Source organism: Chironomus tepperi, unplaced genomic scaffold (assembly GCF_022539635.2).
Source record: "Chironomus tepperi strain 1889 unplaced genomic scaffold, CSIRO-AGI_Ctep_v1 contig_376, whole genome shotgun sequence".
NCBI lineage: Eukaryota > Metazoa > Arthropoda > Insecta > Diptera > Chironomidae > Chironomus > Chironomus tepperi.
Window position 1 is genome coordinate 1,552,807 of NW_027226498.1, and position 15,109 is coordinate 1,567,915.

Below are 15,109 nucleotides of genomic sequence, written 5' to 3' on the forward strand. Positions count from 1 at the left end.
CACAAACTTTTTTCATAAGAAAAAAAAGCTCTTATTTTTATACCTGTCTATTATCTCATTTGATGAAGCAAAATGTGGTGTAAGGCATGGAAAATTTGTGTGATGAAAATGCCTGAACAAGAATATTTTTATTCTTTCTATGTTTTACCTTAATATGACTGAAATAAGAAAATGAAGTAGAAGAAAAATGAAGAGGGAAAATTCATGTCCTTGAGTGAGGGAAATTGCTTGGCGTAAAACGACGACAGCATAAAGAAAAGAAGTGAAATGAAATGAGCAGTGAGGGTTACTTTTTGTGGTAGTAAGAAATCATATAAATTACACAATTTTCCGTGTGACATCTAACATCGGAATATTATGGTCTCCTTTTTTTATACATTCAAGACGAACTAACAAATAAAAGTCTTTACTGTTCAACCTAAATGTAAACTACGCACGAATAATACACATATATACGTACTGAACGATTATAGTATTATTATGGAATGAGAGCAAACATGTTAAAGGAAGTAAGATAGAAAGAAGAAATTTGCGACCCTTAACAGCTTCTGACAGAGTAGACAACAGCCAAAATGTTGGAAAATTATTTATTTATAAGGGTGAAACACGATAAAAGTGTATAGAGCATGAAAAAAGGTTTTTCACCCCCCATCCATAAAAAGGAAGAAAAACTCTTTCATTCCTTGGCATGAGTTTTTTCTCTGATCGGAAAGAGGAAATAATAAGAAGGAAAAAAAAATGTTTTTTCTTTTTTTTTCTTGCTGAGGGTTGCAAGTATACAACTTGTATTTATATATACTTAGTTAGTGGGTGAGAAGGCAGAGTAAGGGAAAAAAAAAGAAATAAGAAGTTTGAAAAAAGTTGTATTTGCGGAAAAAAAGAAGGGAAGAAGCAAAAAGGAATCAAGAAAAATGTGAAAATAAAGCAATAAGTTGAATTAAATGAGATGTGACTTAAGGGAATTTGTGCCTGCTATGTATGGTTTAATATAGGGGCGGCTTCCTTCTTTTTTTTCACTTCTTTCTGCCATCATCATGATATATCCGTGTGTATATTCTTTTGTCGTTTCCCATACTCTAGCTCGTCTCTATTTTACTTACAATATATCGTTTTCTGATGGCTTTACATGTTTTTATATTATAGCGAACATACATACATACACATATTCGACAAGAAAAGATATCGTCGAAATTACATTTTCAAGATCAGGGGTTGAATGAATGTGATGTTCATCTCTCGAACTGATGGTTTATTGGAATATATGTATGTATCCATATATCTACATTTACTTACATACCGTAAAATGTGAAGCCCTTGAATGAACAAGCGATAATCGGCACTTGAGAATTTCATTCTTCTTTCATTCCATTATTGTGAATCACAGTCTCATGAGACGACAATGAATGATTGTTAAAAATAAATATATTGAGGGGATGGAAAGAAAATTGCTTGCAGTAAGAGAGGAGAGACATGAAAATTTGCTATAACAATAAAAATTATAAAATTAAATTGCTTACCATTTATTTACAATCTCCATTGAAGGAAAAATTGTTTGCTATGCTACTTACTGCTTTTTTATTGTATTTAGTTCAAGGAGTTCTCCTTTTCATTCTATGGCACTTAACTAACGATACTGCCAATTTATTTCACGATGAATTTTTATCACTGCATTTGCTCTTGTATTTGGGAAATTGAATTTTATTTTAGATTGTTGCCGAGAAGGGTTGCAGAAAACAAGCTTTGATTCTTCCTTTTGCCTGTAATTGAGTTTTATCATGTTTTATTAATTGATAAATAATTGATTCTGAGTTAAAGTTAATTAAACTACTTAATTTGGCAATTAAATTTGATGATCATTAAAATCGATTTTAAAGTAAACTACTTCTATCCAGAGCAGCTAACTAAAAAAGTTTTTCTTTCATGTCAAATTCAAATTATTAATTCGAATAGAAATCTGTTTGATTTACTCTACAATCGATTCCATGAAATATATATTCAAAAGAGAGTCGGAGCGTATAAAGACATTTTCATGAATGACGAGAAGCAATGATTAATGGAAAAACATGAAAATCTATTGAAATGACAACATGCAAACAAAGGCAAAGCATTTTCCCTTAGTGTCGTTTTGATATTTGTAGTTGAATATAATAAAGCCCGTCTCATTCCAACCACTTTTCATTTCTCCTTCTCCACAATATTCTTTTTTTCGATTTCAACCCACAATCTTTTTCCATCACACTTTATTGTGCTGATATTTGCCTTTATATTTGTCGATTAAATAAAAAGAAAAGAAGCACATTTCGATCATTTCATGTTGAGTGATCCGTAACTGAATTGCGAGAAAGAAAGATAGAGAGAGCATTGAAATGTGGAAGGAGATTAGGTGGTGGGTTGCTTGGTAGAGAATGAAAATAAAATAAAACGAATAAAGAATAAGAAAATCCGAGAAAATGTTTTTCGATGAATTTTTTTTGTGCTGTTATATGTTCAACTCACACCAGAAGTATATTTTCGTATATGTGTGTATCTACAACACATTTGCTGCAGTCAATTCGATTTGGATTTTTCATGTATCGAAATCGACATTATTGACATGATGAAGAAGAATACAGAAAAAAAAAATCGAGTGAACATACCCTCAGTAAAAGAAAACAGAAATCATCTATGATGATGACATAATACAAAATACAATGTTTATTTGTATATACGAGAATGTGTATCATGGAGGGAGGATTCAAAGCTCAATATTTGCTTGAAATTTTGTTTAAGCTATTCAATAGTTATGTGTATGCTCTTCTTCATCGGATAACAGTAATGGGTTATTGTACTGCTTGTATCATCATCCACATATATAAAAGTTTTTCTGCTTCTGTTTATTCTGTAAATATATTCAATATATACATATATTTGAAAGTGGGGTATACAATCTGCTAGTAATGTATATGTCATTGTGTCTTCTTACTATATGCCTTACATGCTTACATATATTGAAAGACACTTTTCGAAGGATGTTTATGTGTTCTCAATTTTTCTTTCTTTTTTTATAACATACACATTTCCTTTCGGAAGGATCAAGAAATAAGCTTCAAGGGAAAACAATAAAAAAGAAAGAATGAAAATTGAGCAAGGCAAATCATGTTGGTTCCATACATTTTCATTCCCTTTTTTACTCATAAAGTTAACAAAAGAATATAATCGAAGAGGAGATGGGAAAATATTTAGCCCCATTCCACATAAATTCCAGGGAAAATTGGATTTTTGGGTTATCGTAACCACACAAAACATTAATTCGATTCCTACTCCTTTTCTTCTTTTTCATTAAGTTATTGTTTGGTAATGAATTTAATGGCTGCTGCTAATTATTTAAAATAATTAAGTACAAACTATTGTCTGACACATGAGACTTATTGTCATAAATTTCATTCTATTTGAGGATTTTGATTTTCATTATCAATTGGGAGAATGGGAATGGTTTAAGATGATGATGCTCACGCTCAACTTGATATGATATACTAAGCGATGTCGAAAGGTTTCAGCCTCAAGGGCTATTTCTTCATACTTTTTCTTCCCCCCCATTGTTGTGTTGTCTCTAACGTTACAAGTTTTTCTCTGTAAATCCATAAAATTTATGCTGAAAACGGATGGTGCTTTTCTTTATATTGTTATGTGCTTTTTGTGTCCTCTCTTGCTTCTTTTTTTCTTTCGACTTTTGCTGAATGTTATGTGATAGTGCTCCATTGTTCATCCATGTATGTATTCGTCTTTTATTGCTGATGGGATTTTTTCTTCCTTTCACTCTGTTGTATGAAAAAGAAGAGTAAAAGACACTAAAAAGAATGAAAATGTTGAAACAATAAACAAGCTTAAAAGTACAGCAATATATTCACGTATTTCGTATCCTTTTTACTTGATACTATAGAATATCATGTATCTATGTTATACCATATACTCATGTAGGAAGAAATTGAAACGAAGGAAAAAATGTGGGAGAACGGAAACAACATTTTAATGATGTAATTTTTGGTGAATGTGCTTAATGTCTCTCTTCATATACTACCATTTCTTTTTATTCTCTCTTCATGATATATTCATACACGTTAGGGAGAACATGAGCAATGGAAAAGGATAAATTTGATGATATGAGGGGAGTTGAAAGATAAAGAACAGTTTACATTAGTTGACTTTCTGACTGCTTTTATCACGTTCATAATAAATCTAAATTAGTCACGTGTAATTGCATTCAACATGAGATCTACAAACAACTAAGGTTAGTTGTTGATAAATGGACATAGAGGGTTAATACTAAAATTTTTGCATGTTTTGCTTGTGCTATATGAATAAAGTAATATATTTACTACTTTAGTAACTATAGTGCTAGGTATAGCAAAATGATGAACATTTAATAATTTCTAGATGATTGATACAATCAATTTTTGATATGATGTATAAAAGACCTATAGTCCATGCCACAAATTTATTAACTATTCTTTATTATTGTGGGTAAAATGAGCAATAACATTTTTCTTCTTTTCACGAAATGAACATAAAAAAGTCAACATTAACATATATACAGGAGAGGTTGACCATGTTGAAAAATAAACACACACATGCCGCTATTTTGCGTGTAAAAACGCAAAAACCACATCATCCAAACGCGCGCGCTTCAACGATTATTAATCACAATTATTTTTTGATTAAAATACATTTTTTTTTATTTATTTATTTTTCTTCCCTTTTTGTTCGGTTGAAAGTTGCAAAGGTAGTATGAGTTGTTTTATACAAATTGATCCTATGTGAAGTAGTAAAGCTTTTTTTCGTTGAGGTTACTCACATAAAAAATTTATATTTTTATCATGTAATTGCTATTTGACCACATAGCGAATGTGCAATTGCAATGAACGTGCCAATGAATGTGGTAGTGGTTTGATGAAAAAGTACAGAACATATAAAAAAACTATATGGAGCAACTGATTTTATCAACAAAAAAGTTTGTCCATATTTTTGTTACATTTATTATTATTATTTAATTCGATTTATGTATTGGGTAATGGTTTTTGTGGCATCAAAATGATAATAATTGCTGTTTTTACATTTGTTTTATTCATAAATTGTCTACCTGAATTTAAATAAAAAGTTAAATGATTATCGCTAACATTTAACCGACAAGTCACGTGCTTTTTTTTCGAGAAGAATGAAGTAAAGAAGAAGTTACATGATAAAATTTCAAGAAGGGTAATTTATGTTAGCAGAAAAACTCTTTTCATGCGCCAAGAGAGTACAATTTTTTCTGCGGTTTAATTTTAATGATAATGATGCAGGGGAAAGACTTCTTGGTGCAAAAAAACATCATTAATGTCGAAATTTTTTTTGGTGACTCAGGAGATATAAGAACTTTTGACCTGTTCTTCCAGAATTATAAGTAGACGTGGAGGATATTTCCTTATAGTTATCCTCTTGTAATGATGACGATGGCAATGATGATGTAAAAAAAATAAAGCACAGCACAATAAGGGTTAAAAAGGATGAAAAACCCTTGAGGTTGGAGAATGGAGGCAAAGTATTCTTGTATTTAAAATTGATGGAAATTTTTTTGCGTCCTTAAACTGCTCCAATTTTATTCTCTGCTTTCAATGAAAGCATCATTTTTAATTCTGGTCGTATATTTTTTCATGTTGCTGAACGGTAAGAAGAGATGGTAGTAAAAATGAATGACTGCATAGATGGATGAATTGAAGTGAATAGTAATTGCATTTGGATTTTTCCTCGATAAAATAGGAAGTTTGTTGTTTTTTTCAAACATTTTTCTATGATCTTTCAATGGAAATTAATTAATTTTTCATTTCGGATATTCTAACCAAAATAACGGACAATGATAATAACTTGAATATGCGAATTCATCATTCAGTGCACATTTTTGATAATATTTAAACGCAATGCTTATTTAACTTTTTTTTTCTTTTATTAAACAGACGGAGATAGCAAAAAGACTAAATGCACTAATTGGACAGATTGTGCCGTTTCTAGCAAGTGAACATCAACAACAAGTGGCGCAGGCTGTGGAGCGTGCAAAACAAGTGACAATGCCAGAGCTAAATGCAATTATCGGGGTAAGCTTTTATTCCAAACATAAAAAATTATTTATCTAGACACAAACAAAGTATTTTTTTCGGTTTTAGGTGTTATGATCCTTATTTATTTTATTTTTTTCTTGTATCATAAACTTAGTTTATATTGTTTTAGTAGATTTATGTAGAAAGTTTATAATCATTATTTTAAAATGTACAGAAATTTTCTTTACTTAGTCCGATCAAATTAAAATGGAAGCAACAATAAAGTTTTCAAATCTTAAAGATAATGCTTACCTATTACTGATAAGCAGATTCCAAATATTTTATCACACTTGCTGAAATTATTAAATTAAAATTTTTATCAGGAATAAGCTCTATTGATTTCATTTCAAATTATTATAAATAATAACTTCCAAAGTGCCTTTTCGAAACTTAAACTAAATATAGTGTTTTATCTTATAATTTAGTTATTATTATTTCAAAATGTTCATGATTTCTTCAATTAAACAACACGAAAAGTATTATAAATTAATTACACACAAGAGCTTCTCAGAACACAAAAAAAATTAAAAGTACAACACAGTACAAAATTATGATTTATATCTATTTCTCTTCTTCTATTTTTTTGCAAACATCTTTAGCAACATCAACAACAGGGAATTCAACAACTTCTAGTAAGTGTCCAAAATGACTCGAATGGAAACATAATCTAACATTAAAACCAAAATAAAATGCTTGAAAATAATTTCCCCATAAGTTAAATGTTACTTGCGAACACGTTAATTAACCTTTTGTGTGTGTCATGATTTCAATAATAACAATAACAACAATATAACTTTTATGTATTCAGTAATTTCATTTTCATTCAATGTCATTATCATAATCATCATTTTCATTTTCATCATCCTCCCCCATTATGCCTCCTTATTTTTTCTCTGTCTCTAATACTATGAACATCCCATGCCAATATTGACTTTTTACTCATAAAATGAAATTATTATTTTATTAAAAATAACTGAAAATATTTTTTTCCGTTTCAATAAACTTTCACTGCCATTCATCCACCGCAGTGGTGCTCAAACTTGATGTTGCAAATGTTCTCACATTTCTAAAAATTGGGGTTCCACAAAAAAAAAAAAATGTTAAAAAGTGTGTCATGAGACAAAAAAGTTTGACCATCATTGATCTACCTGAAAACATCGAGTTCCCTTTAGGACATTTGCAAAATCAGCTTCGAAATTAAATTATAGCAGAAATAATATTTTCACATTAAATTTGCTTTATTGTCGTTGTCACTTTCGCTTTTTTTTTCTCCTTCCGGACCATTCAACTCTATAGTTATTTTTATGATAATATTCTAAAAGGTTTACATTAACGATTAAGGGTTTAATGTGATTTTTATGTTCTGGTTTTTATTTCCCACTCCTTTTTTTCCTTTGCTTCTGTAAGTTCATATTTTCCTTTTACATTGAATATTATCACGAGTATAAAATTATCTATTTTAGCATTCAATTATATCAAAACTTTTTCTTTTCGCTATCTAATATTATTACATCAATTGTATTTCGTTGATAAAGTTTAGATCTCCAACCCCTCAATATTATTATTTGATATTACTCATGCTGAGCCTTAATCAACAAATTCTTTCCGACGGCAATTAACATGGCGAAATTAATTTCTATATGAGTTTATTAAATACAGTTACTCACACTTTTGGGGTCGGTCCATAAAACTTGACATATACACCCAGAAAATTGAATATTTCATCTCCTTCTTTTTTTGGCGTAACACAATGCTTATCATAATTTACAATTTCACAATGATGATGATGACGATGGTGTTGTTGGTTTTTGGGGGATGAGGTTAAGTAAGAGAGTAAGAAAGAAGTGGCATAACAAAAAAGGGCATGAAAATGAGAGCCGTTAATAATAATAATAATACAAGAATGTTAAAACCCTCTTTTCGACATTACAACAAGGCTCTTCTGAATGAAAGCAAAAAAAAGTACATAGGCAGAGAAAGGAAGAAATGAAAATTATTCAATGTCGTGTGCTACTGAGCTTCTCACTGCTTTTTAAATAACAGCAAATAATAACAGCACTAAAGCCATATTTTTTCCACTCTCACACTGATGTGTTTCACTTACTCAAAGTATAAAAGCGCCCCAACCAAAAAATGTGGGGTAGTAGGTTGTATGTTCATTTTTATGAGAATGAGTTTGCTCTGCTGTTATAACATTGTCGGGTATGATAAAAGAAATGAAAAGAATAAAACGATGTGGAAATAAAATGAAGGAAAAAAAAGAAGTAAAACACAAAAAAAAATTTACTCCCCTCATTTACATTTAAAATCATCGAGGGCGGCATGAAATACTATAATAAAAAAGCTGTAAGAACGGGTGTGGGAAGGGAAAGAGAAGTGGAAACAAATCCTATTCATCTGGCACCCTTCGCTTACTTTTATTTTTTCATAATCTCATTCCATAATTTTTTTAACAAACTTTTTTCTATGAACAATTTTCTTGGGGTTGAACACTTTGTCCTGAAAATCAAAGATTGATAGAGCAATTGTTTATATAAAAGAGAAATGTGAAATTTGATATAACCTCTTCTGAAAGTTTTAAAATTACAGCCTTGACTTCTAATACCATGTCTGTAAGCGCTCTATACTTATCTGTACATAAAAAGTTGATGATGATAATAAAAATAAAGAAGCAAGAGTAACCCCCGAATGAACAGTAAAAATTAATTTCAAACCAAACGGAACAGAAAAAAAGCGACGAGAAGTAATTTTCAGTTTTTATTCGCTACCCCACCCCAAGACTCTGTAAGTGAGGAATTGAAACGACCTGAAAGTTTTCGTTTGTTGTTGTTGTGCTTGTTGTTGCGCATTCCTCACCCTCTTCTTTAGTCGTCTGAATTTTCATTGCTTTTTTGTTCACTGTTGCTGTTGTTCTGGTTTGAAAAGCAGCAAGCAGTACTATAAACTTTTGTGTTTTTCCTCAAGAGAAGGAGAGAATAAATAAAATGCCAACACTTGGATATAGAAAATAAAAAAAAAATGGGGAGCAACAACAACAGAACAAGTAAAAGAAGGGAGAATGTAAAAAGAATAGTTGTAGTCATACAAATAAGACAGGAGGGTATGAAAATTTGTGTGGAAGTGAAATAAGCGACTAAAAAGGCGAGTGAGGAAAAATTATTCAGGAATTTATGTCTCTATATCACGACAGGGTGTTTTATTCTGTTGAAGAGAAAAAACGTGATTTAATTTTTTGCTGCTGTTATTTCCTTTTACCTCTTCCTCCATTGTTGTTTTATGAATAAACAGGGTGAAAACTTTACTTTATTATGGCAGTCAGTGGCAAAGCAAGCAAAACCACCCTCCACACTCGTTAACAAAAAAAAGGAAAAAGGAATTTTTTTTCATGAAAATGTTGTAAAAATTAAACGAGGGTAAAGTAAAATCATTTGCTGGATACATAATAATGATAAACGAAGAAAAAAAGCAAGGACTAAAAAATGTGGTTTGAGGTTGAAACTTGTGAGTTGTTTAGTTTTATTTAGTAAAGGTCGTTGAAGTGACGGAAAATATGTTTAAGCTTTAACAGAAAATTTGATGTAATTTTTGCTCTATTAAATGAAGATCAAGCTACCTTGTAAGAATTTTAATATACATATAAATTATTAGAGATATAGATTTCTAAAGTCAATTATTTAGGATTTTTATGGTAACATGTTTGGTTATATTTGATTTATTGATGCTGACGTAGTGTATTTTTGGTACATAAAATATTAGAAAAATCACATAATGCTTGAGATGAGCAAAGATTAGCACCACTGGGAAAATTAAAAGTGCAAACAAAAAATATTCATCCCCTTTTTTTCCTCATCTTCTTTTATATCTCGTTTGCTTTTCTATGTGCATGATAATCTTCCTAATCCCTCAATTATTTGCTCTTCGCTTTTTTGCAAAAAAATGCTCGAGAGGGAAAATAAAGAAGGAAAAAATATCCAATTTTGAGGGCTGCTTGATACTTCAACAACATAACATATAGATCTGTAGATATATTTATACAAAGGGTCGAAAAATAAAAAAGGCAAAAAAAAAATTGTAAATAATAAATTTTTGGGATTTTCCCTTGTGAATTGTATTCTTCCACTTTTTTTTTTCATTGCTGGCTTTTTTCATTTTTTGAATTGAATGTCATGTGGTGACGAGTAATGGAACTTTATTTGAATTTTAATCATAATATCTCTTCTATGTAGTCGTTGTGGAGAAATATGATGAACAATTTTTTTAGGGTCAGTGAGAGAATTAAAGGCAGCTGCCTCTAGGCAGATGGGGGAATATAGATTTTTCTATTAACCCTTTTAAGTGTTTATTATTTAACTGTCACAATTCATATCCTATACAAATAATAATAATAATAATAATAGACAAAAAATACTCAATTACTTAATGCTCCATAGATAATTTTATTTTATGTGACATATTTGGAAATTCCATAAGAAACATAAAATACCTCCTCTATTTCATCGTTTGCCATATTCAGCTCCATCGTGATTTATGGCAATTTAATTAAATTTACTTTTTGACTGTTGAAGCGTAAAAAGCAACAATAAAATGAGAAGGGTGAGAATAAATGGTAAAGAGGTGACGGGGTGTCGGTTAATTGCATTAATGATTGCCAATGGCAAGAATGAATCACTGTTATGACTTTTTTCAGGGGGTAGAAAAATCAAATCATGCTTGAACATTTTTATTACCAAAAAAATTTGTTTCCGTGATTTCTGTTATACGCTCACACCCTCACACCCTCTCAGATAAATTAGTAATAATATTTTCGATTCTCAGCCATATTTATGGATGTACATACGTATAAATATTTTGGTATCACAGCACAAGCACAAAATATTATAAATATTTTGTCATCAAATAATATTTTACGTATGAAAAATGAAAATTTTATATTTCATTCGAATGTACATTATTTGCTATGCATTTAATACACCAACAAAAAACTATTGAATGTTATTCTCTCAATATACGTGATGGTATGGAAATTTTATTATAGTCGAATGTCGTTCAGAATTTTCAATTTATAATTACTAATTAAATATGATTAAACTGTGTTTTCACAATTTCTTCGGTATACTCGTATCATTTAATTCATAAAATTATTAATTCATGCCGATATAGTAAGGCATAATAGGTAGACGAAATATGTGATGAATTTCCCTTTTCCTGCTGAATATCATTATGAATTGAACACAATTAATTATTCTTTTTTCCCCGGTTGATTCATTTTAATATGAATTGTGTGAGAATTTTAAAAAATAAAAATAAAAACTGCCAATTATACAAAAGCCTTCCAGTGTTTCCCTCTCTATCCATTTCATCCACTATAAATTGACACAATTTTTTTTCGGGATATTAATTTCTGTCACTACACAGACAGGTGAAAAATCATAACAATAATTATGTTGCTAAAATTAAATTAAGTGTTAAAGGTGACAAAAAGTGAATAAATTTTTTTGCCAACATACAATTGATATGGTCAGAAAAATAATGGGTAGTGCAGTTTTTTAAATGGATTAAATTTAATGGTTATCAGCTTTACATGTTTACTTTTACAATTATTGCTCATTTCATATTGAATGCTCAAGTTTCAAAATCTAGAAGATTCAAGAAAAGTTAATTATTCTTCGTACTTTGTGATAACCAATCCTCATACTTTATTACCTCACCCAAAAATTTTCTTCTTCATTAAAAAATGCTGATCCTTTCCAACAAAATAATAATAAAAAATATTAACGAAAAAAAAGGGAAATGAGTTGGTCGAGTAAAAAAAATACAAATTAACCTTTACACCTTTTACTGCTTTTTCTCAGCCATAATTTTCTTTTTACTCTTTATGTGCTTATGGCTTATCTTAATAACTCGAAGCCTTTAATGCGTTCATTCGCACACAATTTGGTAACGATCCAGAGCAATAAAAACACTGTTTAAGAGAAAATAATAATAACAATAATAAAAAAAGGAGTGAAGTAGCCTTAAAACACCGGCTTTCCTTAGTGAATAATATGTATAAGCATGCATACTTATTTAATATGAAAATCCTAATTCTCATTCTCCATTCTATTACAACTTTTTTACAGTTCACATTTTAGCAGAGTCCTTAACAGGGGCTTCTAATTGTATGCAATTAAATTGTGTAGAATGAAAGAAAGATCTAGATTTGCTAACAAAACAGTAACGCCATAAAAAGTTTTATTACAATACACAAAACAACAGTCAGTCACCTTATCCAACCCACCACTTCCCATTCTCAATTTCCTAGTTTTCATTCTTCAAATTGTTGTAATTGTTGTTGTTGTTATTTTTTTTTGTTGTAGTGAGTCGCATGAGTTGGACACAAAGATTTATGTGAAAATTAGTTAGTTCTTATGAACAGCCTTTACTTTTGCTTTCATGTTGTTATTTAACCACAATTTTTGTGCCTTTAACTATAGACTAATATTGTATTTGTTGTTTTTTGGTCTTATTACGGTTTGAGAGTGCTACATAGTACATGTACTATAGGCTTTTGTATGGATATTAAATAGCATGGCACTTTGTGGGGTTGTTTATGACACAATTTTTTATGATTCCATTTTTCTCCTTTTTATATTTTTTTTGTATCTTGTATGTGCTTACTTATTTCTCATTTGATTGTATTATTTTCTCGGCTATTATTATTTTATTTTATTCGTTTTTCTGTACTATGTATATGTTGTATTTATGTATATATGCTTTTTTTATTTTTATTTTCGTGGGCGCGACAAACTCGTTTGTTGCTCTCACATTATTGTTTTGGTGAAATGCTTACGAATATAAATATTTTTGGTAGCTTTATCAGCATGAGGAAAGTATAATAATAAAATAAAATTTGCATAATAAAAAATGGGGAATTGCTTTTCATGCTAAATTACACAAAAGTTTATCAAAAACATTTTCATTGTCACGACATTTTTGGTATTAGTATACATACATTTTGTGGTATATTGTACAGTTTACAATCTGAAGCTATAAAATTAATGACTAATTTTCGTTTTCCTTTCATTTTTAATTAATATAGCAACAAATACATGCACAACAGATTCCAGGGGCACCACCTCAACCTATTCCAGCATTAGGAGCATTAGGACCTTTGGGAGCATTCGCCGCCGGACCAATGGGACTTCCTCATGGCCCACAAAGTCTACTCAAAACACCACAAGATCTTCATCGTGAAGATATTAAGCCACTTGCAGGACCATCAGCTGATGAAAGATTGGTTAGTTTACAGTTTATTCTAATTGGCATTACTTATGACAGTCACTTGATTTCCTAATATTCAAAATATTCATAATTTTTTATTATTATTATTATTACAGAGAAATTCAGTGTCACCAGCCGATAGAGAAAAGTACCGATCACGTTCACCACTTGATATTGATTCTGATGCAAAGCGTCGGAAAGAAGAAATTAAAGTGAATCATGTAAGTTTATCATTGTTAGAATTATTGAATAATAAAATTGCCAATGGCAAATAATGATAAAGAATTTAAAGAAAAAACAAGAGAAAGAATCAAATATATCTTTAATTAATTCTCATAAACTACAAAAAACATTATTACAATGAAATAACAGTAACAATATTTTTTTCGGGCGGGAATGTGTCGAACAAATTGATTTTATTTCAATTATGAAGATGAACGAGAGAATAATTAAGCAAAATGATTTTTTAATTTATTGCTCAATTAGTTTTAATTTTCATCTTAATTTTTTATTATGCCTCCATAAATTTTATTTTTTTTTTTTCTGTTTTAAATAACTTGGAGAAATTTACTCATTTTTATCATGAATTATTGAATTTTTTTATTATTTTCACTGCATTTTTTTTATTACCTAATATGAATAAGTTAATTTTTTTCCCTAAGTTGAATCTTTATGAAAAACTCATACTTGAAATCTATTTCCTTAACAATTTCTATTAAAACTCTTAGTAGAATAAAATTGGAAGGAGTTATTTGTTAAATATTTGAAATATCAAATGCTGGGGTTGAGGGTTGTCATAAGTTATTGTGAAGATAAAAATTTATAAAAAATAAAGATGAAGTCTTTTTCTTTTTGTCCATGAAAATTTTAATATTTATTCATTTTGGGGTGTTTGGAGTTGATATATATATTTTTGGGATGATTGAGTTGATTGTAAGAGTCTCAGCCTATATACTTTTGAATGTGACATCATTATTGAATCGCTTAGTCAATTTTATAATGCATAATCAGAAACTTAATGCACTTAAAGTTTTCTATTTGACTGATTTTTGTGTGGTAAGTCATTGTTATTATCCTTCATCGTCGTTGACTGATTGACAAGTTAAGCATCAATAATCTCAACTATTCGCGACTGTTTAATGAGGTTAAAAAGCTATTTTTATTTCCCATTATTTACCTTCCAATTCTCAAAAAAACATTATGTATCATAATTAATTATTGTTAATCAATTAATTAATTTTTTTGTAATTAACACCTGGATTTATTTATTTTTTCTAAAACTTAATTTAGTTCATTCATTTTTAATATAATTATTGTATCATTTCATTAAAATATTTGTTCGGTATTTAATATGTTTTATTCAAAAATAATCATTTAAACTCCAAATTATTATTGAATCGTTTTTAAAGAAATTTAAATCTACAAAAATCATCAATTTTATAATTTTAAAAATTTAGTTTTGATATTTGTTGCAAGCTTTGCTGAAAAAAGGATTATTGGCAATGCGATTGTTTTTGATTCCTTACACGTTTTCTTTAATGGCTCCCGAGCCACATTGCATTATTGCAATGTATGTGACACTTGAAAGTACAAAGTGAAGGAATTAAAAATATAAATTAAACTGTGAACGTCAACTTATTATTAAATTTGATGTTCAAGTGTGCATAATTCCAAAATGAATCAGATTGATTTCGTGAATCCTTAACAGCTTGATAGTCAAAATCCCTTCTTTTTAACAA

General features: G+C 29.4%; 1 protein-coding gene across 4 annotated transcripts in view; it reads left to right on the forward strand.

Annotated features, from left to right (window-relative positions):
* The window catches only part of gro (TLE family member transcriptional corepressor groucho), a 104,097-nt gene that overhangs the window by 83,979 nt on the left and 5,009 nt on the right, over nt 1–15,109 (forward strand). For 3 of the 4 annotated variants that reach the window (XM_070647388.1, XM_070647391.1, XM_070647389.1), the window contains exons 5-8: nt 5,970–6,107; nt 6,710–6,742; nt 13,189–13,386; nt 13,487–13,591. In XM_070647388.1, coding sequence (XP_070503489.1) covers nt 5,970–6,107; nt 6,710–6,742; nt 13,189–13,386; nt 13,487–13,591 — 474 coding nt within the window. The remainder of the gene's footprint in view (nt 1–5,969; nt 6,108–6,709; nt 6,743–13,188; nt 13,387–13,486; nt 13,592–15,109) is intronic. The other variant, XM_070647390.1, reaches the window with a different exon arrangement.